The sequence below is a fragment of the Pygocentrus nattereri genome, chromosome 5 (genome assembly GCF_015220715.1).
Source record: "Pygocentrus nattereri isolate fPygNat1 chromosome 5, fPygNat1.pri, whole genome shotgun sequence".
Classification (NCBI taxonomy): Eukaryota; Metazoa; Chordata; class Actinopteri; order Characiformes; family Serrasalmidae; genus Pygocentrus; species Pygocentrus nattereri.
In genome coordinates, this window is record NC_051215.1 from 39,898,420 (window position 1) to 39,925,553 (window position 27,134).

At 39.6% G+C, this 27,134-nt stretch overlaps 4 protein-coding genes across 7 annotated transcripts in view; all 4 read right to left on the minus strand.

Annotated features, from left to right (window-relative positions):
- cgas (cyclic GMP-AMP synthase) overlaps nucleotides 1-2,492 on the minus strand; it is a 2,835-nt gene extending 343 nt beyond the window's left edge. The window contains exons 1-5 of the mRNA XM_017722682.2: nucleotides 1,317-2,492; nucleotides 1,009-1,228; nucleotides 647-910; nucleotides 424-517; nucleotides 1-224 (exon numbers count right to left, since the gene is read on the minus strand). The exon at nucleotides 1-224 is cut by the window's left edge and continues 343 nt beyond it. Of these exons, the coding sequence (XP_017578171.1) occupies nucleotides 1-224; nucleotides 424-517; nucleotides 647-910; nucleotides 1,009-1,228; nucleotides 1,317-1,865 (1,351 nt within the window). The 5' untranslated portion in view covers nucleotides 1,866-2,492. The remainder of the gene's footprint in view (nucleotides 225-423; nucleotides 518-646; nucleotides 911-1,008; nucleotides 1,229-1,316) is intronic.
- A 147-nt stretch (nucleotides 2,493-2,639) lies between these two features.
- eef1a1a (eukaryotic translation elongation factor 1 alpha 1a) lies at nucleotides 2,640-7,236 on the minus strand. 2 transcript variants are annotated; one of them, XM_017722692.2, is made up of 8 exons: nucleotides 7,091-7,236; nucleotides 5,594-5,775; nucleotides 5,261-5,440; nucleotides 4,772-5,068; nucleotides 4,487-4,637; nucleotides 4,089-4,345; nucleotides 3,710-3,944; nucleotides 2,640-3,464 (listed from the first exon to the last, which is right to left on the minus strand). In XM_017722692.2, exons 2-8 carry the CDS (start codon nucleotides 5,735-5,737, stop codon nucleotides 3,340-3,342), a joined length of 1,389 nt encoding a protein of 462 aa, XP_017578181.1. In that variant the 5' UTR covers nucleotides 5,738-5,775; nucleotides 7,091-7,236; the 3' UTR covers nucleotides 2,640-3,339. The 2 variants fall into 2 exon arrangements, with proteins under 2 accessions (XP_017578181.1, XP_017578189.1); XM_017722700.2 differs by lacking the exon at nucleotides 7,091-7,236 and adding an exon at nucleotides 6,707-7,032.
- Nucleotides 7,237-7,535: 299 nt separating this feature from the next.
- slc17a5 (solute carrier family 17 member 5) lies at nucleotides 7,536-22,226 on the minus strand. The gene is made up of 11 exons (XM_017722668.2): nucleotides 22,092-22,226; nucleotides 19,570-19,763; nucleotides 14,192-14,425; nucleotides 12,665-12,752; nucleotides 12,500-12,586; nucleotides 11,991-12,109; nucleotides 11,700-11,861; nucleotides 11,355-11,487; nucleotides 9,481-9,628; nucleotides 9,269-9,359; nucleotides 7,536-8,856 (listed from the first exon to the last, which is right to left on the minus strand). Exons 1-11 carry the CDS (start codon nucleotides 22,174-22,176, stop codon nucleotides 8,725-8,727), a joined length of 1,473 nt encoding a protein of 490 aa, XP_017578157.1. The 5' UTR covers nucleotides 22,177-22,226; the 3' UTR covers nucleotides 7,536-8,724.
- Nucleotides 22,227-24,395: 2,169 nt separating this feature from the next.
- The window catches only part of rin2 (Ras and Rab interactor 2), a 45,552-nt gene continuing 42,813 nt past the window's right edge, over nucleotides 24,396-27,134 (minus strand). For all 3 annotated transcript variants that reach the window (XM_017722650.2, XM_017722658.2, XM_017722642.2), the window contains one exon: nucleotides 24,396-26,382. In XM_017722650.2, coding sequence (XP_017578139.1) covers nucleotides 26,053-26,382 — 330 coding nt within the window. In that variant the 3' untranslated portion in view covers nucleotides 24,396-26,052. The remainder of the gene's footprint in view (nucleotides 26,383-27,134) is intronic.

The window sequence follows — 27,134 nt, forward strand, 5'->3', positions numbered from 1 at the left end:
AGTTGGGCAGATGTTGTTTCCTCAGGTGCTCTTCGAAGTCGTGGAGGAGCAGCTGGAAGCAGTGACTGAGTTGGTCAGCAGCCCATTCACTGTCTTCCACACGGTTTGCACATGCATGGAGCAGGGTGGTCTTGGCATGGTACGAGCACAGCTTAGCTGCCTCCTTTGGGTACATCTCCTTCAGCCTTTGCACCAGGTACTTCAGCAGCTTCAGACACTGCTTCCTGAAAGAAAACATCACACCAGTAATGGCTGTTCTTACAGTATTGCTAGATTTCACCCTGAAGGTTTCATGCATGTGAATCTTGTGATTGAATATTGTATGGTAGTGATGTACAAGGTGCATGTTCATAAAGAAAGTTGCGTAACTCAACTGCCTTACAAATAAGGTACTTTCAGACTCTTTTGTGGATTTTACGTCACCTGCAGCATGGTTGGCTCTCGCAGCAGGTCTTGGAATGGCCGTGGTTTTTCAGTATTTCCTTCTCCACATGTGAAAAAGAGATGCGCCATGCGTCTGTCCAGAAGACACACATACTAGATTTTTCATTTTCTTTCACAACCAGAACTTCTAACAATACCTATGTGTCACCTGCCATACATGTATGCATTTACATATCTGATAGCATTGTTTACAGACTCTTACCCTTGGCGATGACCCCATCTTGTTCTCTTGTGCCTCTTCCCTGGTATTTGGACACCAAATAATAGGGTTTGTACTTTAAATCCCTTTTCACTTTTTTGCCAAGCCAGTTGTCGATTTTAAATCCGTCATTTGTGAAATGGGGCCAGCTTGAGCTGTGCACCTCCAGCCCCAAGACAAAGTCCAGAGAGATGAGCGTGTCACCCTTCTTCACCTGCAGGGTCACAGCTGGGCAGCCCTGCTTTTTCCTGTCAACGGTGACATCATCTGAAAAAAAAAAAAACAACAACCACAAAGCTGTCTACAGGCTGCACGAGGAGCTCTGTTATGCATGCGTACATCTACACTAACTCATTACGACTTACACGGTAGTTTGGCTGCAGCTTCCTTCACTTTATCCCTGAATTCTTTGAGCATTTCACTGGCCTTGATGGTTTTGTCTTCGTTGAGGAATCTGTCTAAAGGATGTTTCGAATGGCGCTTCACTGCCACGCTGTAGAAGGCGCCGTCCTCTCCGAAAGGCTGGATGTCCACTCTCTCCACGGAGACGGCCAGCATCAAGTCGAATTCATCACACTCACAAATCTGGAAATGAGTTCAACAGAGTTGAGAACTAAAAACAAATCAGTAAAAAGACCATCACTGTTAGCCAACAATCTCCAAGATGACTTACTTTAACGTTTTCGTAATAGCTTCCTGTCTTGAGCACCTGGATTCTTTTACACCAGCTCAGACTCACTTCCACATGTTTATTTATAGCCCCATGGATGTCATTCACGTATTTCGCCACCTCGTTTTTCTGATTTTTCCTTATCTTTAACTTTTCAAGGGTGTCCTGGAGAATTCTGGCTGGATTGCCGTCCATGCTGTTGCCTTTCTTCGGTGGACCTCTGGGGACTTTTTTCACCTCTGCACTTTTTGCAATACATGGCTGGTCGTTAGACGCGCAGAGAGGTTCGCTGGAAGCGGGCGGTCGTGTGTCCCGGGGCTGCGCGCCGCCTCTCGCTTTGTTGTCTGCATGTTTCTTTTCCTCTCCCTTTTTCTGTTGCTCCGGCTTTTTCTTTACCTCCGTTGGTGCTTCCACGTCCGCGCTTGCCCTTTTCTGCTCCTCAGCCTTTGCTGAGCTTTTTCTCCGGCCGGACCCTGGAGCTTTAGCTCTTGGTCTCTCATCGACTTTCTTTCCTCTGCCGCTCATGGCGTGTAAAAGGACCTCTTCACTCATTCTGAGCGCTTATAAACATTCTTGACGTCAGAGGAGGCTAAACCCAGGCTGGGCTCTCCCTAAACCGCATCTTCTTTTTTTTCTCTCTCTTTTTTTTCTTCTCATTTTCACTTCTTCCTGATAAGAAACGAAAGTATAATTCCACCGTAACTCCTTCTACCAGGTTTTTGTTGTTGATTATTTTATTTATTTATTTTTTTATTATTATTATTATTATTTTTTTTATTACTCCCTCCTTCACTAAACTAGAACAGTGAATATTCCTCCAACACCCCACCTGTCAGATTACAGGATCATAGTGTGATACGAGTGTGGAAATGTATGTTGAATGTCGCCTTATTTGACCTCCAAATTTATATTAGAGGTTGGGTCTGTGGTTGGTTGTATGCAGCGAAGAACATTAGATGTAATTCACTTCAGAATTTGACTTGCATGCATTTCTGAATACACGTATTTGCACTCATTTTCCTAGACCAGGGCTCCCCAGACTTGCACCTGGAGATTTACATCCCTGCATAATTTTGTTGCGCACCCTTCACTAAGGCAATATCAAACGTGATTGGTTTGAAGCTTATATTGAAGGGCCCCTGGTGACCTCTTCTGGCAAACTGTAGATATTAACCATAGAGTGTGCTTTAGTTTCTTTAATGTTTCAAACTCTCAGTGTTGCTGAAGAACTGTTGAAAAATATTTTCAGTGTCTGTTTTTCTTCTGACTATTAAGAAAAAGCATTAAGCAGAATTAATTTCGAGGCAAAACAAGTTCAGTCTTCTGTTATGGTTAGAACATCTTTAATATGACATGAAATATTTTAATACTTTGAACAGTAAGGTGCAGAAGCTAAAGCCAATTTAAAACAAGTGCCTGTGCAGGACCAGCTTTACGCCAATCAAAGTGCTTGGAGGTTCAGTCAGTGCTCCAAAGATTTGCATGCGCCCGACATGGACGATTGGAAAGATTCTTGTTTTCCATTTAGTTTCTTTAAAGCTAAAGTAGTCTAAAAAACTACAGCATAAAATCATTTGTTATTAACAGCAGTGGAACTTATAAACACAGTAAACTGTGAACAAACACTAAAAGCAAGACAACAGTGTGAGAACAAGACTAAAAACTGCACTCCAGAGTTGGAGAGGGCAGGGTAACTTTTCCTCTCAATAATTCTTAATATCACACATGGTGTTAATGGTCATAACCAGAGTGAAAAACTCACATTCTGAATAGTAACAAGCTAATATTACAAACAAGTTTCATAGTATGGATTTAAAACTCAAACAAGTTGTCTTGAGTACTGCTTTGTTAATATATATCTATATCTATATATATATATATTTTTTTTTTTCCTTCTGATACTTTTACGATGCATTGGAACAATTAACCAGTCTCTGACAATGGAGTTTAAGCAGCCAATGGGATGGAGCTGGGTGACCTCTGTTCTGCCATACGTGACTCTGGAGTTGGCAGTCAAACACAATATTCATTTGGCCTTCTGAGCTTTCTGAGCAGACTTGGTGACCTTGCCACCGGTCAGAGCCTTCTTCTCAACTCCCTTGATCACACCGACAGCCACGGTCTGACGCATGTCACGCACAGCAAAGCGCCCTGCAAGCCACACCGAAGAGTCAGTCATCCTAATTCATAATTTCTCATTTTTGGCTTAACAAAGTCACTGAACTGACCAAAATTCCTACCACTTTAACATCCCCTATTCCTCCCCTGGCTGACTGTATATTGTAAAAATATACATATACATATGCACTGTGTATAAGAACATTTTATTTCATCCTTTATTTAATACTTATTTTACCAGTATGTCAGGAGACGAGAGCAAGTGACTAGATACTCACCAAGAGGAGGATACTCAGAGAAGCTTTCCACACACATAGGCTTTCCAGGGACCATGTCAACAATAGCAGCATCTCCAGACTTCAGGTTCTTGGGATTATCCTCTAGTTTCTTCCCAGAACGACGGTCAATCTTCTCCTTCAGCTCAGCAAACTTGCAGGCAATATGTGCAGTATGGCAATCTAGCACAGGGGCATAACCAGCACTGATCTGCCCTGGGTGGTTCAGGATGATCACCTGATGGGAAAATGTTGACTTCATCAGGCTTGGTCACCCATCAAATAGCATTATTAACACCTGCTCTAACAGACATATAAACTACCATTTGAAATGGCATTAATGCTGTGAGTTTCTCAAAGCCTTTATAAAGAACCAACTCACTTGAGCAGTGAAGGTAGCTGCCTCTTGGGGTGGGTCATTCTTGCTGTCCCCAGCAACATTCCCACGACGAATATCTTTCACCGAAACGTTTTTGACATTGAAGCCCACGTTGTCTCCAGGTAAAGCCTCAGACAGAGCTTCATGATGCATCTCTACAGACTTAACTTCAGTGGTCACATTAACAGGGGCAAAGGTCACCACCATGCCAGGCTTCAGAATGCCAGTCTCCACACGGCCCACGGGGACAGTTCCAATACCTAATAATATATAAAGTTCAGTCACTGACACCCTATGTGGGTTAACATTATTTCAAATTCAGTATCTTGATGGCAATGCTGTGGATATTTTGCTCTGCCAACTGATTCCATTATAAATGAAATTCATGCAGAATACTTCACCTCCAATCTTGTAGACATCCTGCAGGGGCAAGCGGAGTGGCTTGTCAGTAGGACGGGTCGGGGGCTGAATGGCATCCAGAGCTTCCAGGAGAGTAGTCCCAGATACATTCCCCTCCTTACGAGTAATCTTCCAACCTTTGAACCAAGTCATCTATAGAAATGACAGACATTTTATGAGTAATGGTCTTATGTTAATAACAAATGTTCAGAAATGTTGTTCAGGCAAAAGACAAAATGGAAGATCAATCTGATGATTTGCTCATGATAAAATGTAAGGAAACGCACATTGGGGCTGGCCTCCAACATGTTATCACCATTCCAGCCAGAAATGGGAACAAATGCAACGGTTTCTGGGTTGTATCCAATCTTTTTGATGTAGGTGCTGACTTCCTTCACAATTTCCTCATAGCGCTTCTGGCTGTAGTTGGGCTCTGTGGAGTCCATCTTGTTGATGCCTACAATGAGCTGCTTGACGCCCAGTGTGTAGGCTAGAAGAGCGTGCTCTCTGGTTTGGCCATTCTTTGAGATACCAGCTTCAAACTCGCCAACACCAGCTGCCACAATCAGTACAGCACAGTCTGCCTGGAGGACAGAGGGAGGGAAAATATGAGAAATATGGTTATTTTAGTGAAGTTTATTTATGACAGTTATCTTATTAATGTATGAGAAATTGTTTTAAAAAGAAATGACTGACAAAATGTGTATTTCCATATAAAGTGTTAGTCTGAAAAAAGGATGAAACAACAGATACACTTGTTATCGCAACAGACTTACTTGGGAGGTGCCAGTAATCATGTTCTTGATGAAGTCCCTGTGACCGGGAGCATCAATGATGGTGACATAGTACTTGCTGGTCTCAAATTTCCAGAGGGAGATGTCGATAGTGATACCACGTTCCCGCTCTGCCTTCAGCTTATCCAACACCCAGGCATACTTAAAGGACCCCTTGCCCATCTAAAACATTTTGGAAGATAACATAAGAATGCCAGGATTTCAATCCAGTATGCAAGCATCTTGCATTAAGTATGTTAAAGCAGGAATTATTAAAGAGAAATGTTTATTCTGAAAGCTTCAGAGGGTTTAGAATATTCTCCTTAACGGTCTTACCTCAGCAGCCTCTTTCTCAAACTTCTCAATGGTTCTCTTGTCTATCCCACCACACTTGTAGATGAGGTGGCCAGTCGTGGTGGACTTGCCAGAGTCGACATGGCCAATGACCACAATGTTGATGTGGAGCTTCTCCTTTCCCATGGTGGGTTATATTGAGCTTGCCGATGACACTACAAAGCCTGCCTCACAAAAAGGAACACAAGTGAACTATTTAATACTACAAATGTAACAAACCATTGTATTGTGTTGTTTCAAGCTAAGCAAGTGCAGTTGTTGTTGAAGAAAACATCTCAGACTAGATGTTTAGACGGACAAATGTGCTGTATTGGGCTCTCACTGGAACGTTTCTTTGATAGCAGTATGCTCAAGGAGCCCTCAACAAGAGCAAATCCAGTGATTGTACAGCACCATGGACAAGGGCAGAAAGCAGAGCACACACTGCTTTGCAGTCTGTTTCAGCATGGGTCCATCTTGCATTGGGGTAAATGTGGAACACAGCAAACATAAGCCTAAAAGGTTGTTGTCTTTAACATTTTCTATTATCGTGTTTCCTCTGCACACTTGTGAGCATGACAGCTGACACCAGGCGGCATGAAGCACAAAAGCCCTTCTTTCTCTAGTCCCTCTGCTCATTATGCTGTCCCACACCCTCCTCTGCTCCTGCCGTCTTGCAAATGCTTGACATCTGCTGCCTTAGTCACACAGCTCGGGCTACACCGGGCTGATGTAACTGGATGAGCGTTGCTTTCCTCAATACTAGATAAATCACTAGTCGTGCTGACCTCCATTTTGTAAGGACTATTCCTAGTTAATAGACTAGAGCAGCCATTTGAGATAAAAAGGGATGTACCAAATGTAACGGCTCACTATCTCCTCTTGGTTCCGAGCTATGAGACACATTGCATTTCATCATACGGATTTGACCATTTATCATACAGCTTAATATTCACTGGTTAGGAATTCGCCGCGTTAAGGCTCGATGCAGAATTTCACAGGACGCTTTCTCGCTTGCTTTAGGAGTAAATGCGTACTGCTGATAGTGCTAGTAGCCTAATTCCCAGCTTAACTTGAGAGGTTAACAGAAGGGCTATTCTCGCCGAGGTTACTTACCTAACAGTCGCCTAAAAGGGTTACAAAATGACGCCGCTCGCGACGGGATGCGCCTCAAACGCCTCACTCACTGACCGCATCGTTCGTTTTCATTGATGGCTTCGGTTCTGGAACGTTCTACCACATTAGCTACCGCGCGCGAGGCACAGAGACCATCCAGACGTCTGGAGGCGGGGGGGATTAACGCCACAATCCCTTCCCCTGCAGCTGCCGCCATATTCTCTCTCTTATCTCTCAGACTGGATCTAATAGTGTCGGAACCGAGCATCAGCGCGTCATATCGCACGGTACGGACGGATCCAAAGCCACGGCTACAGCACTGCGTATAAAGCAGCCGTACACGTCCCTGTTTGTGTGCGCGCAGCCGGGGGAGCAGTACTGTACCTGTGCTGGTGCAGAGAGCCGCGCTGCTGCTGGAGAGACGGACGCGCGCACCGCTTTTATTGCGCACCAGAGCGACTGCGCAGTAGCTACAGCACGCGCGCAGCCCCATCACGAACACCTCGCATAGTCACCAAGTTACTTTCTGCTCTCCTCAGCTCACGACACGAACTATTCACTAGCACTAGTCTAAATAAATGCAGGTTTACAGCAGTTTGATGGCATGATGGCAGATTAAGAACACTGAGGACGGTGGACTGATACTAAAAACTGTTTTAGTAAAGAATGGTATATAAGCTTGTGGATGACTTTACGTTCAATCACAATAAAATGCATAAAGATTAAAATCTTGGACTCTGGAATTAGGAGCAGTTCATCTTTGTTTTTGTTTTTTTTGGTTTTTTATTAATGAACAGCACTACATGAACAAATGAGTCCAAACCAGGCATCATCAATAAATGTCTTTTATTTCCTTTAAACAGATGCAAGAATGCAAGAAGATCCACTCCTCAATTCTGACAGATGGCTTGTATACACACTGCATCAAAACATCTTTGCCTACACTGGGAGGAATTGTTTATTTTTCTTGAAGGATTACGCTGTCATAATTCATTCTTACGCTTAGAATTGATTCCTGAGAAATCTGAATTCATATTTTAAGTACAAAAAAAAACAAACAAACAAAAAAACAAGCAAACAAAATACTCCAGTTCCCATTTATGGCATCAAATAATCAAGTATCAATGTAAACAATCAATGTGAAACAACAGAAAAATCTCAGAAAGCATGTGCGGCTGTTTTATAATGTACTAACTGTTTCTACTGTGCAAGTCTGACCATATGAAATGTTGGGACTAATGAACCGAGATTTATGATGAAAATAAGGCACAATTGGAAGAAAACAATAAGGCCCTTAATCCATCACAGCTTACAGAGAGACATATGAAGGCTTCTCATTAAACACCTTTGCTATGTTGTACTCTTAAAAACAAAGAAGAGGAGAACTCATTCAAATTGATTCCCAAGATGCTTCAAAAGATTACAGTCTGTAGCATTAAGAATTCATTATCCTAACAGAACTGGCTATATACATATTGAAGTCAAAGGAATGAAGGCGTGCTAATGGACCACATTCCCACCATCTTCACAATGCTTATAGCTGGCACTTAATAATTCTAAATAGAAATATGATGTGTCAGTAAATGATCAAAAAGATGATAAAAGGACTGTGGAGTGTTATTACAGTGGAAGCAACTATTATAGTCATTTACACGTAAATTGTTACTTTACTACAGCACTTTTTAATTGTAAGTGCAAATGAAGAAAGCATTTGAATGTACTCTGTGAATATGTAATCAGAGGTGGTAACATGGATAAACATGTTAGTTGGTTATCATTGTGGCTACTTGCATGTGAAATAATAGACATGACTTATAAGAGCATCATTTTACCTCAACCAGATTTGCTGAACAGTCAAATGAACTGAACAAAAAAATTCCAAGACATAAATTAGCCAGTCTGTCATTAAACTGGTGGTGCATTCAATCAGTTGTGCTGAAGATTTCAAATAGAATCATCTGAATTACGTCCACTGAAGTCAAACATATTTCCATTTAGTATCTAAAAAAAAGTCTTTTTCACTGTATATGCACTCTGTGGACTGCCCAGGGCTGCACTGTACCTTTACCAAACAGTGTGTAAAAGAGAGCTCCAAACAGATTTATCCCAGCTGAGATGAAGAAAACTGTTCTCCACTCTAAAATGGTGTTCTAAAAACAGAACAAGAAACAAACACACAACCTAAACATAGATTCCAGTGACAATGCTGTAAAGACTTTGTTGCATGAGATAAATATAATTATTACTTCAATCTGAGCACTTAAGGACACACACAAAAGGTTCTTGGCAGGAAGCACTTCACATCAGTTAATATAAAAGGTCAATACTTTGACAGAAACTGTACAAGATCATGTTTAGCTATTATGTTAGATCACTGTACTCAGCACCAGCAGTACAGACTGATGCCACTGCATAAAACTGCATGCTGCATGATTTGTTTCACATGCTGTGTTTTTTTGAACACTGCTAACGTTAGGCCTGTTGTCTAAATCTTGTATCTAAACATGCTAGCCATTTGACCATAGTGATCCAGGAAGTACAGAGGGGAAAAAAAAGACTTACAGATTTGGTCAGTGATCTTGCGATTACAGGACCCACCATGCCTGGTATAGTTGCAAAGGAGTTTGTGATTCCAAGTAAAATTCCAGCATATCTGAGGAGAAAATGTTTTAACAGTACTGAAAATACATTACATACGTTTAATCATCTCGACTACTCAGGTAATGGTACTTCACTGTAGCTTCTAAAAAATTATTTTGCAAATACAGCCTTACGATGGCGCAATGTCTAGATGGTTGATGTTGAAGCCAGATGCTGAAAAGCCACCCAGAGATGAAGAGACGGTGAGGAAAATAATAGCCATGATGTAATTACAGTTAGTGTAACCTGCTGCTACCAGGAACACAGCGGGCCCCATCATGCCTGAAAAATAAACAGAGAATACAGAAGTTTGCAACCAAGATCTACCTGACAATTGATAATAGTTGATAATTGATCATATCATATCATATGACAGATGACTTTACTGCAATAAAACGATAATTACATAAGAATGTTGTAGATTTATTTTAATTATTTCTGCCTGATATAAAATATTAACTTGAAACTGTGGCTTCTAAACTCACACACCAAAACTGCATTTCAAACTTTCACTCAAGGCCACATTTGCATTTCTATGTAGAAGAGGACATAATATGGATAAACTTTGTTTTTTGCAAATATTCAGTCATTTTGATGCCTGCAACAAGTTTCAAAGAAGTTGGGACAGGGGCATGTTTACCACTGTGGTACATCACCTTTCCTTTTAACAACACTCGATAAGCGTTTGGGAACTGAGGACACTAATTGTTGAAGCTTTGTAGGTGGAATTCTTTCACATTCTTGCTTGACGTACAACTTCAGTTGCTCAACAGTCCGGGGTCTCCGTTGTCATATTTTGCGCTTCATAATGCGCAACATATTTACAATGGGAGACAGGTCTGGACTGCAGGCAGGCCAGTCTAGTACCCGCACTCTTTTACTATGAAGCCACGCTGTTGTAACACGTGCAGATTGTGGCTTGACATTGTCCTGCTGAAATAAGCAGGGACGTCCCTGAAAAAGACGTTGCTTGGATGGCAGCATATGTTGCTCCAAAACCTGTATGTACCTTTCAACATTAATGGTGCCTTCACAGACATGGAAGTTACCCATGCCATGGGCACTAAGACCCCCCATACCATCAGAGATGCTGGCTTTTGAACTTTGCACTGATAACAATCCGGACAGTCCTTTTCCTCTTTGAGCTGGAGGACACGACGTCCATGATTTCCAAAAACAATTTGAAATGTGGACTCGTCAGACCACAGTTTTAACTTACACTTGTAGATGGAGCGACGAACTGTGTTCACTGACAATGGTTTTCTGAAATGTTCCTGAGCCCATGTGGTAATAATCGTTACAGAATGATGTCGGTTTTTAATGCAGTGCCACCTGAGGGATCGAAGGTCACGAGCATTCAATGTTGGCTTTCTGCCTTGCTGCTTACTTGCAGAGATTTCTCCAGATTCTCTGAATCTTTTGATGATATTATGGACTGTAGGTGATAAACTCCCTAAATTCCTTGCAATTGCACATTGAGAAACGTTGTTCTTAAACTGTTGGACTATTTGCTCACGCAGTTATTCACAAAGTGGTGAACCTCGCCCCATCCTTCCTTGTGAGCGACTGAGCCTTTCAGGGATGCTTCCTTTATACTCAATCATGACACCTGTTTCCAATTAACCTGTTCATCTGTGGAATGTTCCAAACAGGTGTTTTTTGAGCATTCCTCAACTTTCCCAGTCTTTTGTTGACCCTGTCCCAACTTCTTTGGAACGTGTTGCAGGCATCAAATTCAAAATGAGTGAATGTGTGTGTGTGTGTGTGTGTGTGTGTGTGTGTGTAAGTAAGTGCTAAGTAACTTTTAAATAGTATAGAATACAATAACAGTAATAAACCTAAATGTCAAGGGTCAAATTCTCCTTAACAATCCAACAATGAAAGTGAAAGACAACATCTCAACATCTGGAATTCCCATAATCTTCCTGCCAGGGCATCATGCTCTTCTTCACAGCACCACTCACTCTCACAAACAAACAGCTCTCTGTGGGGACTATAAATTGCTCACCTATGATAGTAAAGGCCTTGCGTACAATCACAGTGCGAAAGAGGCAGGTCTCCCTCAGGTAGTCTGCCAACTGGCCTCCTCCCATAGACAATAACCAGCAGCCCAGGTAAGGCAGAGCAGAGAGCATCCCATTCTAAAATACCACCAACCAAGTTAAAACATTTTGAAGTATGACAGATCAATTTACAAACTGACCTTTGGACTGTGACCGTGAGATGTAGCCACTCACTGTGCACAGCTCATAAGCACCAATGTACAGCCATTCAAACTGAAATGGGCAGCATCCATTATGAATTACATTGTCATTCCATAAGCATGAAGGAGTCTTAAGTAGTTTACACCAACCTGTTTAATGCTGAAGCCCAGTATGTCATTCATATAGGTGGGCAAGAGAGTGAGCAATGTGTAAAATGTCCAGTTGTAAGAGAAATGGGCAACAACTATGGCCCATAATGGCACAGATGTGAGGATGGATGTCCATGGTATGTAGTCTGAGGTTGGAGAAAGCTATAGCAGAAAGACAAATGCATAGTCACAATGTGCATACATAGTATATCAACTGCTGCATTAATTAATGAGTTCCATCCTTTCAGAACAAGGATTAAAAAATATGTCTAACAGAAAAAAAATGACTACTTCATTTTGTAAAGAGGCTGTTATGTAGGTCCTCTCCGTCTCAGATATTCTCCTGTGTGAACTCGGGCTGTTGCTGACAAGAAAAACCCACAGGATAAACCACAGAAGACCAACAGCTCCTGCAACAGAATCATAAATCAGACAGAAAAATAATACAATGCAAGCAGATTAGACACTGAATTAATGAAAGAAATGCATGATCTGCATACAGTCAGAATGAAATCTCATATCTCCACAATGCTTTACAGGAAACAAACATTTTTAACTTTGAATGGAAGCTACTGTAATGTGATTTTATTCCAAGTCGTCCTGAACCATTTCTGTATGTCCATTTTGTGGATATGTCCATGCATTGTATATAGATACACAGTTTTGCTCTGACAACAGCTATATGAGATTTACACACAATGCAAAGGGTAACTGGCTGAAAAATGCAAGGTTTTGTTTAAACAGCGGTAAGGTGTACGTGTTAAAAATTCTATGTTTCCAAAAGACAAAACAAGACTTACCAAAAATGTAGAAAACGTATGTCCAGTCCAAGTAAAAACATATCTGGCCAGACAAGGGGAGGGCTACCACAGTGCCAAGCTGGGCACCTAAAAGACAATTTCGCCTCTTTTAGAAAACCAGTTAAGCACTTTAAAAGGCATTAGTTGTTACAGGTCATGTTGTACCTGCGTAAGAGATGGTAAGCAGTCGACTTCTCTCCAGTGGTGGGGCCCAAGATGCCCACATAGCATGCATAGCAGGAAATGTCACTCCCTGATTATCCACAAAATACACAGAATTAGAATTTATTATTTTTTTCTCTGAATGTTTATGTACAGTGCTCTCCAAATTATTGACACCACTGGTAAACATGAATGAAATGGGCTGTAAAAAAAAAAAAAAAAAAAAAAAAAAAAGAAACCCCTTTTTCGATTCTTTTGATGTTTCATTAAAAATAATTCATATTGTTCTTAATTTTATTGTTATGAATACAAAAATGTTTTTTACAGTCCATTTTGCTCATGTTTACCAAATTAAAAGAACAAAAAACATGTCTTTTGATATTTGATTCAAAATACCAACAAAAATCTAAGCGTTTATATATATACCATATATATATTTGTTATATTTGGTTTGCTGGCTGGGGTTTTGTTTTAATATCTGCTGGTATTTGATTTGTATGTGAATAAACTGTCCATGGATTTTGGAAGAAAAACAGACCCAAAACATCACAGATCCTCCAACATACTGAGGTACTTTTCTACATGACTATCTTTGTGTCTAGGCCAAACCCACCTCTGGTTGTTGCCAAAGAGCTCTCTTTTAGTCTCAACTGCCAGCATGGTCCCACTGAAAGTTCAGATTACTTCTGGCAAACTGTAGCTGCTTACGTTTGTTGGTCCTTGACAGCAGAGGCTTTCTTCTGGCAACCTTCCTAAAGAACTTGTGGTTACATAGGTGGGGTCTGATTGGAGTTTTGGAGACATTCTGACTAAGACTTAACTAGGGTCTGCAATTCACCAGCTATGATCCTTGGAGATATTTTGGCCACTCAAACCATCCTCCTCAGTGTGCATGGTGGTCAGTATAGACATACGTCCTCTTCCCGTTTCTTAACAGTACAGCTGCTTTAAACTTCTTAACTATTGCCCTGATAGTGGAAATGGGAATTTTCAATTATTTAACTTTTTTCTTTTAGCCATTTCCTGGATTGAGCAGTTGAACAACATTTGGTTGCACATCACTGCTGTATTCTCTTGTCTTCCTCATAGTGACGGATGACTCAGGGCATTTGGACTGTATCATCTCATATTTGTATCCCAGTGAAACAGAAAGACATGGGTGACCATTTAACTGTTCATATTCCCTCAGGTGAACTTACATACATAAAATATGATTGAGAATACATTTCAATTAGATTTCACTCAGAAGACTGGAGAAAAAAAAATGCATTTCATGATAAGATTTAGGTTTTTTTTTTTAACCATTGTACTTTATATAAGGGTTAGATTTTTGTTAATATTTTGAATGAAAGATGGAAGGAAAGAAATGCTGAATTTTTTTTACAGCACTATTGTTATGTTGACCAGGGGTGACGATACTTGTGGAGGGCACTGTATATACTAACAGAGCATATACATAGTCTGGGCCTGACAAGCTCATTCCTGTACACAAACACACACACACTCTCAATTCAAAAGAAGGAACGTTACCTCCCCTATGCCCTCCAACACCCTGACTGCAATGAGGTAGCCAGCACCCAGGTCTGCAGCCACAGGAGTGAGCAGAGTGAAGATCACAGTTCCCAGGATACCGAAGCCCAGCAGCCACTTGGCACCATACTTGCGTGCCAGGTAGCCACCTGGTATCTGAGTGATTATGTAGCCATAAAAGAAGGAGCCCAGGATCCAGCCCTGAGTCTCCGAGTCCCAGTCATACACACTGGCCTGAGGAGGGCAAACATATCATTATCTACTAAAACTTAATAGTAATAATAAAAATAATAAGAAAAAGAAATACAATAAATAAATAAATGAATGAATACGTAAAGGAAAGAAGGGGAAAAAAAATCTGATATTCCCTTCAGACAAGCTCCTTGAAAAGAGAGAAAGGAAAAAAAAAAATATTTACATTACAAAAAGGTTGAAGCATAGTCTTTCATTAAGCAGAGAGGAAATAACAACAACAAAAAAAGGTAATTAAAAACCTACATAAGTTCTGGTCACCAGGGTCTTATATATACTAGCCACTTAGACCAAATCTGGCCAAATTTACCAATCTGAATTCTTAAGGAATAAGGTAGCTTTTCCATAGTATAAACTTCATGAACAATGTCATGTCATACAGTCAGACAGTTGAGGGGGTTCAACAGACAGCCATTTTCTAGTGACTGTTTTCTTACTTGCAGCCAGCAAGGCCTTCAACAATTTCATATTATTTTGACCCAAGTTTAAAGAATAATTTCCCAGATAAAAACAAAGTCAAAGTGAATATTAGTCTGAAATATAGTACACAGTGCCTGATGGACAGCTTTCCAATACCCAAACAGAATCTTACATTCCCAAAAGATATGTAAAATGATTTGCATTAGTTGAATTACTCATTCTCCAGCAGTCGGATCCTGAGCCTTGGTGTCGTTTCTGCACAGGTGTAATAAAGAATCGAATGACATTTTTCCAGCTAAATTCTCTCCAAGTTAAAGAACTTCTTGTTGCCCACTGAAGCCGACATATTTTTCCCCCAATCATCTTCTGACAGTGATATCTTCCCCTCCTTCTCCCACGTTTCTTTAATATAAAATGTATTATCCTTCCGACAAAGTAGGAGTTCTTCACAAATCCTAGAAATAATTTTAGAACAAGTATCAAATCTAATAGTTGACCATATAATTTTGAGGAGTCCTGTCTCTACCGATTCAGTGAAATAGCATCACACTTGAAGATATCTATAAAAATCTTTCTGTTCCAATCCATAATCTTCCTTTAAAGACTGAAATGCCCAGAATACTCCTTTGCGTAAAAAGGTAAAGTATGCTGTAAGACCCTTCCCTACCCACCCTTTAAAACCTATGTCTTCTTTATTAGGGGGAAACTTACTTTCATAGGCACACCATTTCAGCAGTTTTATTGAATCTTGAATCTCACTTACAGTAATTATCCTTTCCCAAATTTTCATTGTTAGATTGATCCAGGGATTCTCCCTATCCAAAAGCTGTTTCATTAATGTTCTGTCAGCCATCATGGCTTGCAATGGGAAATTTACTGCCCATGCTTTTTTAAATTTCCTTCCATCTTGCTGTATATGCTCACTACTCCAACATATTAAAGGCCTTACCTGAGAAGCATACAAGTAATCACGCAGACAGGGTGTGTAGTGCGATATACTTCTAGGTTTACACCGCTGCCAAATAAACCGGGACATCCATTTATCCCATTCTCTAAATTGCTGATCTGATATCTCTACTGGTAGGCTTTGAAAAATATAAAGTAATCAAGGAAATATATTTACTATATTAATATATTTAATATATAAATTTTGATTCTACCCTCTTGATTAAGGTTCCATCTTTGCATATCTGCCTTGTCATATTTAAGGGACCATAGTTTACTTGAAACAAGTCTGATAATTCTTTTGGTAAAAACACTCCCAGATATTTTATTTTATTTGACTGCCAATTGAGTTTATATGTATCCCTTTAGACTTTTTTTTGTATATCGAGTTTATATCCTGAAAGAGCTCCATACTCCAATCCAATGTATTCATCAGTGCCAAGAATGACTTAGTGGGCTGACCTAGATACACTAAAACATCATCTGCAAACAATGTAAGTTTTTGTTCAACACCAAATACCTCAAATGCTTTTATTTCTCTGTTCTAATTACTTGACTTAAAGGTTCAATAAAGAGAATAACAAAGGTGAAATTGGGCACCCTTGTGTAGTTCCTCGTTCTAACACAAATGAGCCTGAGAGGTCTCCATTTATTTTAATTCTTGCACTGGGTTTACTGTATCACTTGGATTATTTTAATGAACGCAGAATAGAAGCCAAGCTTTTTTAGAACTTCATATAAAAATTACCACCTAACCAAGTTGAATGCCTTCTTTGTATCTAAACTAATTAACATTACTTCAAGTTTGTTTTGATTAATGTATCTCATTATATGTTGGGATCTCCTTATGTCATCATGTGTTTGTCTCTGTTTATACATCCTGTCTGGTCTAAATGGATTAGGTTTGGCAAAAACTTCTCAATTCTTCGTGCTAAAATCGAAGTGAATAATTTATAATCTAAATTAAGAACGCTGACCGGCCTATAATTCCCACACTCTAGACTATCCTTTCCCTCTTTGGGTATAACTGAAATGACTGCTTCCCTCCATGAGGGTGGGATTTGATCTGTTTCTATTACCCAGTTCATGGCCGACAACATGACCGGGACCAGCTGTTCTTTGAATACTTTATACCATTCTGAGGTATATCTGTCTGTTCCTTGGGATTTACCTGGTTTTAATCTAGAAATGGCTAAATTCAATTCCTCAGCTGTGATCTTCTGTATAAGTCTTTATTTTTGTGAATCTGTTACTACAGGTAATTCCAGGGAGTCTAGAAACTTGTCAATATGTTGATCATTTGGCACATGTGGTTGCGAGTATAGATCTTTATAATAAGCCTCAAAACTTTCTTGTATTGTCTTTATTTTTGATTCCATCACTTTAGTTTTTGGGTTTTTAATTCTATAAATAGTACTGTCCGCTTGTTGCTTTCTCAGTCTGTAGGCTAAGAGCTTTGCTGATCTTCCTCCAGCTTCACAATTTCTTTGTTTCAAGTACATAAGTTTCTGTTGTATTTCCAAATTGTATACATCATTAATTTCATGCTTTACTCTATTTATTTCCCATTTCAAATTTGAATGGGGTGTATTATAGCCCAATTGATTATCTGTAAGATTTTTATTTGTGTCTGCATTTGTTCTAATTTTTGAGCCCTTAATTTCTTATTTAATGAGGTTATCCCTATGATTTTTCCCCTCATGACAGCCTTCATAGCATCCCATAAAACAGACGGTGCAAAAGTGTTTGTGAATTGAACGGGAGCTGGTATCAACTAGAATAGTGGATACAATGAGAAATTTAACCTCCCTTTATCATGTTCCAATTATTCTCTAATATCGGTTTTCAAATTCTGTACAGTCTGAGGATTATTCAAATTCCACTGTATTTGAAATCAAGATTGCTACTCATCTTCTATGTCCTGCTTTATATGAGGAAAAATACAAGTGTTTGAAACCCACTGATTTTAGCTTAACATGTTCAGGTTCGTTCAAGTGTTTCTTGAAGATATGCAATATGTGCCCTTTCTTTAAGTTTACATAAATTTTTCCGTCTCTTAATTGGATTTAAGACCCCGTTGACATGAAAATAAATTATTTTTACTGCAGAATCCATCTGCGTTCCTCTTGACGGCAAGAAAAAAAGGTAAATGAACTCCCCATATCCTCGCTTTAGGACAAAACAAATGCATCCCCTTAAAATTGAGAACAATTGCAAACCAACAAAATGAGTATAACAAATCAAAAACAGAAACTATTGGAAATGTTCTTAGTGGTTCCGAAAGTGAGGTCTTCATGCAAACCTTGAACAAGTCGCCCCTCTGGAGGGAAAACCTCATTCTTTTGTTCTTTTAGGAGAGCCCTCCATTACTTGCCTTTAATGGCATCACCCATCAATCTTGACTAAATTACTTTGAATTGTCCGACTAGTACAGTTTCCTCCTCTCTGCTTCCCAAGCTTAGTATATTACAAGAAAAAACAGAAATCCTCATTGTATCCACTATTCCAGCCCCTTTGTCACGGTTGCTACGTCTTGCCCGTAGCCTGATTGGTTGCCATGTCAGACACCGTATCTGATCCAGAAGCTTGTCAGGTTGAGAGACCACTGATACAGGCAGTCCCCGGTCCGCCATGTCTCGTGTTGCATCCTCCACTGAGTCATAGGTTACCGTCCCTTCGTGATAAAAACCTTTTAGCTTTGCTGGATACAGAATCCGGAACTTAATGTTGTCTTTTAACGCTCATCGTGTTTCGGCCTATTCACTTCATTTGTTGAGGATTCCCAACGCATAATCGTGATCCAGGCTTATTTTGCTGTTATTCCACACGAATCCTCTCTTTCGCCATGCCAGTTTCAGGATTTCTTCCTTTGCTCTGTAGCTAAGAAATCTGACGACCAGCGATCTCTGTGATGCTCCAGTGGGGGGTGGTGGCCCCACAGCCCAGGCTTGCTCTATGTGAATGTCCGTGGTGGACAGTACTTCGAGATTCTCTCTAAGCAGGTTTTCAACAAAAGTAATCAAGGAGCCGGCATCTCTCTCGGACCCTTCTGGAACCCCATATATCCTCACGTTCTCCTGCCTTGAATGACTCTCCTGGTCCATTAAGCTATCTTGGAGCTGTATCTGAAGTTTTAGCATCTCAGTCAGAACCTCTTCTGTGCTTTGTATTCTTTCTTTGTTCTATACAATTCGTGCTTCGGCGTCGTCCATCCTCGCGTTAACTTTCCCCATCTCTCCTTTAATGGCTTCGAGCTGACCCTTACAATCTTGTCGGAAGTCGTGTATTTCTCTTAGAATCAACTCCAGATTCACCGTTTCCTCCCCTCGTCGGCCATCATGGCTAGTGGCGTTGACTGATGAAGCACCATCACAGGAGTCAAATTCGCCGTCACGTTTTTCTGGTTGTTGGGTCGTTTTTTGCCCTTAAACCTTGTCGCCATACCCACCCCATCTTCCATGTAGTAATTCTGAACACTTATTGGTAATAAATTGGAAGTTCTGGGGCGTTTCTTTCACTTTTAGTCGAGACACCTTCTTAGGCAGCCATTTGGCTGGTGACGTCAGCCGGAACCCCACTTCACACTCTTTAAAGAGCTTCAACATATTTAAGATTGAGAGTCATCACATACTGAAATATATAACTGCAAACTAAAACAAACGCAAATGTGAATCTGGATACCACAGCATACTTCTAAACTCTTTAAGACTAATGGCAATGACTTTTCTAGAAAATGTTTTGGCAAAAAACAAAGTTCTTACTGTGTGGTTGTGTTTGGGGCGTGCAGGACTGCTGTGCCTTGGGCAGACGGAGTCATTGGCACCGCTGCTGCTGCTGCTGCTATTTAGCATGTCCACCATTGCCACACTAAGATTCACACGCAGCGCATATGCCACGAAGAACCCATAACAGGACAGTATGGCAAGGCCATAGCGTGAAGAGCAGAGCACTGGAGCTGTGCAAACAAAGAAAGGCATATAAAGCATAACATTTATAAAGCTTACAATTATTACAGAGCAATGAATGTAGTGCTACCTTTGAACATCAGGGCCCCTGGGTTGTGTACACTAACCACATGACTGTAGCAGAGACCACAGACACACCTTCGCTAACTGGCTGCTAACTCATTCTTACAACATTTCTGCAGCGCAGGCTACATTTTGCAATGCAAACTAATCTCATTGGTGTAGATACACAGTTCAAACAAGTGCTGTCTTGAAGATTCTAGGAAAGTAAAGAGATGAAAACTGAAGTTGAAATGGAAGGATTTAAACACACAGTCAAAACGAATGAGACACCCATTGTGTGTCTGTGTGGAGGTTAACTTAATGGCAAGTTTACATTAGACAACCAAAATTTAAGGTTTAAATACGACTGTACAAAATTGAGCTTTATATGTGAAATTACACAAAACATTGACATTAAGACATTAGCAACAGCAAATGTGCAACTAAAATTGTTGTTCACAAGTATATTTGACCAAAAATATCTTTGTACGACTTGTGTGCTGTAATGTACAGTAAATGAGCACTTTTGTGAACTTGGTTAATGAAGTAGTGTGAGTCAGGTAAGTGCACTCACACTGTATCTAAATGCTGCTTCACCTTTACCAAAATGTCAAAGCATAATTATGCATGATGCAATGTGCTAAAAAGCCAGGTGGCTCTTATATTAATGCAGCACTTGATTATATTCTTGTTATTTAAACAGGCAACTGGTTTTTCTTTTACTAATTGAAAATGCCATAAATAATAATATGTTGCAAAATCACCGGAAATATGTTAATGTTGTTTAATTTTTTTGGGGAAAAAAACAGTGATCACCCAATTTTGCTGCAAAGGAATCAGAATTGGCTATAGAAATTCCTGATCATTGCATCTGTAATTCTTTTTTTTTCCCTGTTCAACAATTCATATAACAATACATATTTTGTTCAATATTGTAATATACACATGTAATATGTATAACAATATGAATAGCAATACATTAACAGCACAACACTGACAATTGTCACTTTTCCCTTTATACAGTGGTATCCAAAAGTTTGCGACCATACTGAAAATCTGGAAGGTTTTTCCTTTAACCTGGAAATAAACAGGAAATTTTAGAATTTTGAAAATTTTAATACACAGAAAAGTTGTCACAAGTAAAATGAAGAGAAAGTATTTAGGATGCACTATTTCTAAGTCACTAGTCAAACATAAGTACATTTGTGACACTTAAGGCCTTTTTGTACAATAAGGTGGGATATTTTAAAAGTTTTATCTTTTCCAGTGAAGCACATGTTTGAAAGACTCTCAAGAGGATTTGATCTGCTCATCAGAGGCTTTCGCACAAACTTGTAGAGACCTGGCTAGCTCAAGTGCATGCTGTCATTACAGCAAAATTACATACCAAATACAAAAATTTCTTTTCACTCAAACTGTTTATTTGTAGTGCAAACTGTAATGAAAAATGCCGTATAAAATTTGAAAAGAATGCAAAATAGAAGCTCTTTCCGTAGTGGTCTTAGACTTTTAGACTCCATCGTATGTTTAAATAGACACCAAACAAGAAATTTAGCACCCTAAATGAGGCATGTACTGATGCTACTGCTGAATAATAGAATTACCATCTTAAGTTTCTTAAATAAAGGGTGTGCTCCTGTGTCCACCCAGCACACATGCCGGTTGTGCAAAATGGGTGCGGTTTCCTGTCCTGTGACATGCACCTGAGTGTCGCTGGAAAGCTGTAGTGAGGACACGGACTCGATCTTAAACGGCTGCTACACAAAAACTAACCTAGGCAACGACAAATATTAGTACATCCTGCTATTAAACATCATTACGAGGTCAGCTGGCAGCTTAGTGTACAGCGACGAGCTAATCTCGCAGTGAAAATAGTTAAGACTCCCTAGGTTTGGAAATATTTCGATTAGCAGATCGTTATACGAAATGTAGCTATAGTCTGGTCTCAAAGTCGGTATTACACAAACACCTTCGATTTACTTAACAGTTAACTAGCTAACGTTAGCCAGCCAGCTAGTTCCTCCGCCGTGAGAATAAATACAGAACAGACAGAATTATATGTAGCCAGTGACCCTGATAGAGGACAAAAATAAACACAGAAATGGAAAAGTAGAAATAAAAAGGTGAAAAAGTGGCTTGACAAATATCCCAGTTAAACCACCTAGGTTAGCTATTGTTTTGTTGTACGCTGACGTTAACGTCACCTATTCCGCTAACCAGCTAACTACTAAAATAAATCCCCTAATTAAAAGCACACATTCAAACCCAATATTCACCTCTTATTATGTCATCGTCCTGTTTTCGATGGAGCAGAGGCTGCTCATAATCATCAGTTTCTGAATCTGATGCTGACTGCTTCATGGTGCATCTGCCGCCTGCTCGATAAACTGTTTACTCTCCTCTGTCCAGCCGCACACTGGCGTCTCACTTTCAAAATAAAAGTCATATGGGCAACACGGGTTTGCGTTCAGAGGGGTTTGAAAGCGGAATTATTTGCCGAATCACACAAGAACAGTCTTAAAATCTAAATTAAATAAATCTCAAAGGATGAGGAAAAAGTTTGTATTAGACATTTACCCCTTCGCTGGCTTTATCACACCTGAATGCCAGAATCTGGGTATTCAGAGGAATGATTTAACCAATCAACAAAATTATTTAAGTTATTTTGTTAATGTATTCGTCCATCCACCCACTCGTTCATTCCTTCATTTATGTATTTATGTATTATTGAATTCATTTATGCTGTTAGTACACCGTTTGCCTTTTGCGCTATGAAATAAAAACAGCTGATTTTCCTTTGCGTTGACGTTTCAGGCACTACATTACCACTAGATGGAGCTACGTCTCTCCAGCAAACCTCACAGCAAACTAACCAATAAATCACCCTCATAGTATGACGGGAAGTGCCTTCTCTAAAGGACGAGTTTGAAAAGAAATGAAGAAAAGAAGTTGAAGTGTTTGTGCGGTTTAGTCGGCATTTCTAAGAATCCGGTTTTCCATTTACTTGCCTTCACAAACAACCACCGTGGAAGAACATAAAGTAGTGGACAAAAACCTTTTCTGCTTCTCCTAGTCAACGAAATCCAGCCCACCGCTGTTCTGGGGAGGAGGGTGCTTTTGGTTTGTTTCCCCCTAGAGTCAGTGGCCAATGACATATGACATAAGAAGAAATGTACTCTCAAAGGACAAAGAAATAAATACATATAATAAAAAAAACAACTCACGCCACTCAATTTTTCTTCCCTTTTATCACCCCTCCGAAAACACTGCAGACTGTCTTTGCTTCTGCTTCACGCCATCGTGTGTGTGTGTGTGTGTGTGTATATATATATATATATATATATATATATATATATATATATATATATATATATATATATATATATAACGAGGCGAGGATATTAATCTTAAATAGAGACTGTTCTGAAGACTTTTAGACTTTGATGTGTAGGTCAAACAAACAGTTATACACTCACCGGCCACTTTATTAGGTACATGGCTACATGGTACATGGTATATGGCTAATCAGCCAATCACATGGCCGCAACTCAATGCATTTCGTCATGTAGAGGTGGTCAAGACAACTTGCTGAAGTGCAGACCGAGCATCAGAACGGGGAAGAAAGGTGATTTAAGTGACTTTGAACGTGGCGTGGTTGTTGGTGCCAGACGGGCTGGTCTGAGTATTTCAGAAACTGCTGATCTGCTGGGATTTTCACGCACTACCATCTCTAGGGTTTACAGAGAATGGTCCAAAAAGAGGAAATATCCAGTGAGCGGCAGGTGTGTGGACAAAAATGCCTTGTTGATGTGAGAGGTCAGAGGAGAATGGGCAGACTGGTTCAAGATGATAACCAACCAAAATCTCTGAGGAACGTTTCCAACACCTTGTTGTACCTAATAAAGTGGCCAGTGAGTGTACTTGGACCCACTTCATCACCCCCAACGAAGGAAAAAGAAAAATGTTAATTTCACACCTGAGAAATTATTTTTTTTTTCTTTATTTGCCAGAAGCTGCTTTTTGGCATGATTTGTTTGCTTTTATCATTTATAAATAATACATTTTCGTAAATCAGAAATACCTAAGCAAGCCTAACCCTCCTTTCAGATTGCAGGTCAGGTTTACCCACAGTATAACAGAAAAGTTTCAAAATACAGGAAAAATATCTATAATCATTTTTTGAAGCATGAAAACATTTCTGTGGGACCTATGCCTCATTTAATGCGATTTGAATTGAAAGGGTCAGTTTGACCCAGAACTGAAAAACCTGAATAAACCAAATATCGATCAAACTGACATTGAGCTAGAGTAGAGAAAATATGTTTGTAAACTACTTTTGGACGGTTAAACATGTATCGCGTCAATTTGACACATTTTGAACATTACAGTCCCTCATAGTTAAACATAGCATTATGATTAAACATAACAGAAGGTCTAATAGGTCCTTTCAAATGACCTCTGCGCTTGTGTGAGTGGTTTTCTATTCATTGCAGCTTTGAAAAAAAATGTCATGAAGCATATTCTCTGATAAAAGTTAGTCATTCATAATAGGTAAGAAATAACACGCAGGAAACATCAGACAAAATACATGTTCTTGATTTATTGTGTGCAAAAGAGTATTGTTCAAGAATAAATGCCACATGACAAGCTGACTCTTAATGGAGTGCTGATAGTGGAGGATTTGCAAAAGAATACACTTCAATACAATTGAGGTTTTTCTTTTTTCCAGAAAATCTGTGAAAATCCCTGCACAGATCACGTATAAATACATACTTAACATAATTAAAATATCTTGTTAAAATGACATTGACATTACATACCTAAAAAAGGACACATTTTAAACATCACTGCTAAGGTATGTTTCTGGACATGACAAGTATTTCTATCAATACTAGGGGTTAGAGCATTTCACTGATCCAATCACTTGATAGAAAACCCACCCAACTCTCATCATCAAAACAAACCCACAGGACTTTAGTAGACAATTTCACACTTGGTAACTCTTAATATTTGTAGGTATGCATGCAGTTATGAAAAACAAAAAAGACTCCATTAAGCCTATCATTCCCTGATCATACTTTACAGTGAGAAAAAGACTCATGATGTTCCTCTTATAGCGATGCAATTTCACTTTTTCTTCTCTCCACCTCATCTTTTCCATCTCCTCCTCTTTACACAGTATACCCTACTCTTGTAAACCTACCTACTTGCAGAAAACCTTCGCTTATCTCATTGCACACTTACAGAAACTTGCCATAGAAGACAAATAACAGAGATGCAGATGAGATATATTCACACACAAGCCTTTAGCTTGTCAGTAGTACAGTATTTTGTAGAACTTGGTCTCATGATTTTATTCTCTCTTTATCCTAATACATATTATAAATAAACAGGGAGAGGAGCATAAACAATGATTTGTGTACTAATGATCGACTACCAGAGCTGACTGATTTCATTTATAAAAAAAAAAAAAGAGGATGAAATATCACTGGCAACAATACCTGGTTTTTAATTGATCTTTTCTCACCAACAAATAGAAACATGCAATATTATACTAACTTTATATATATATATATACACATAAAAGAAAGCAGTTTACCAGCAACTGCATGAAGAAAAACAATGTTATGAAATACATTTTCACTATATAAAAACATTAAGTTGGAGTTTTGATCTGGAAATCTGTCCATGTACATCCATGGAAAAGGAGCTGCTTACATTAGTGAACGTGCCCAGATGGTGAGGTAAACGGCATCCTCAAGCCAATCTAAGCCATTACACATGCACAGTATGTCTTGCTCTTTATGTCAGAGCAGTCGTATGAAGCACAGTATTATTTCTCAGAAAGGCAATACTGAGTGTGAGACAAGCATGTTGCAGTATAGAAAGTGCAATGCCCAGAAAAAAACAACATCCTGACAAGAAGATATTACACAGGCCTGAAATGACCATGAACACACCGTACCTCACCAGTAAACTTCTCAAAGACTTTAATGTAACGTACACAAACATGGCTACCCTCACATGTCATGGTCTCGTGCCACTTCCTAAAAAAATAGAAATAGCCAAGATAAAGCAGAGAAGAAAATGCTACATCTGTCAGACACATCCTTCCTTCCCTCTTTCTTCCCAGCCCAGCAACATTTTCCGTTTCCTTCAGACACAAACGTTTCAAAAAACAGCACAGGCAGTAATAGAGAAGGAGGGGCAGAGGATGACCTGAAGGCTCCAGAGGCTTCAGGCACACTTAGGCACCGAGTTGCCATTGAGTTGATCTGTGGGGACAGTCAGGTTGAGGTTTTGGATTCGACGATAGACGAAGTAAAAAGGCTGCACCTGGGGGCGACTGTGCAACTCTGCTTTGATCTTCTGTGGATGTGTGTCTGGGGCCAGCTGCTGCGTAGTCTCCTCCGTCAGCAGGAACAGGGCATGGCTGTCCGGGTCAGAGACTTTAAACTTTTCAGCACATATGTGACACACCTCCTCTGTGGTTGCGTACGGCCGCACCTGGAGGGTTTTGGCTGTGCAGCCGCTGCCAGGTTCCTGCAGTGCCACTCTTAGGTAGTTCTGCACACACAATGAGAAAATACATAAGGGCCTGGTTTCCCAAAAACATCAAAGCATAACTGCAATGTGAGATGGTGTACTACATAATACGTGGATGACCCTCTCTTACAGTTTGAACAGTATCTTGTGGTTAGAAAAATAGAAAAAAGATATCTCCATAATATCTCTGTAGTTTCTCTGCAGACAGCAATTAAATCAGATGGAAAGGAAAAGCAGATGTGTGCTCAAATCTCCTGCTGCTCAGATATTTATCCTGAGTAAAAGAGCGCAGTAATATCATGTCTCCTTTTGAGTTGTAGTAGAAATCTCAATAAAGTTACACATTTTGCTCAGATTTGCAAACACAATAACACTCATGTTTGCCTCCCCTTTATCTCTTCTGCACCTTAAGTCTCTTTTTTGTTTAATGCTATTTCTCCAACAATATAAAACATGTGGCTTAAACTTAAATCAGTTAATGACAAGGCTGATTAAAATTGTGAGATTTGTTGTTTCAAATTTACATATAAGTAACAGTACATTCACAGGACATAAAACACATTCTTCTTTTGTTCATTTACTATTTGAAGTTCAGTTAACTCTAGATCTTAAGGCAGCCCAGTAACTAACCTTTTAAGTTAAATTATTTTTAGAGTGTAAGGAATTTTAGGTCAATCCTCATTATGTCTCCTTAACCAAAGAGCAACACTAAAATGTTCCTCTGTGTGTCACTAGTTGGAAACTTAATTCAGTTTTCTATGGCCAGATAGAGC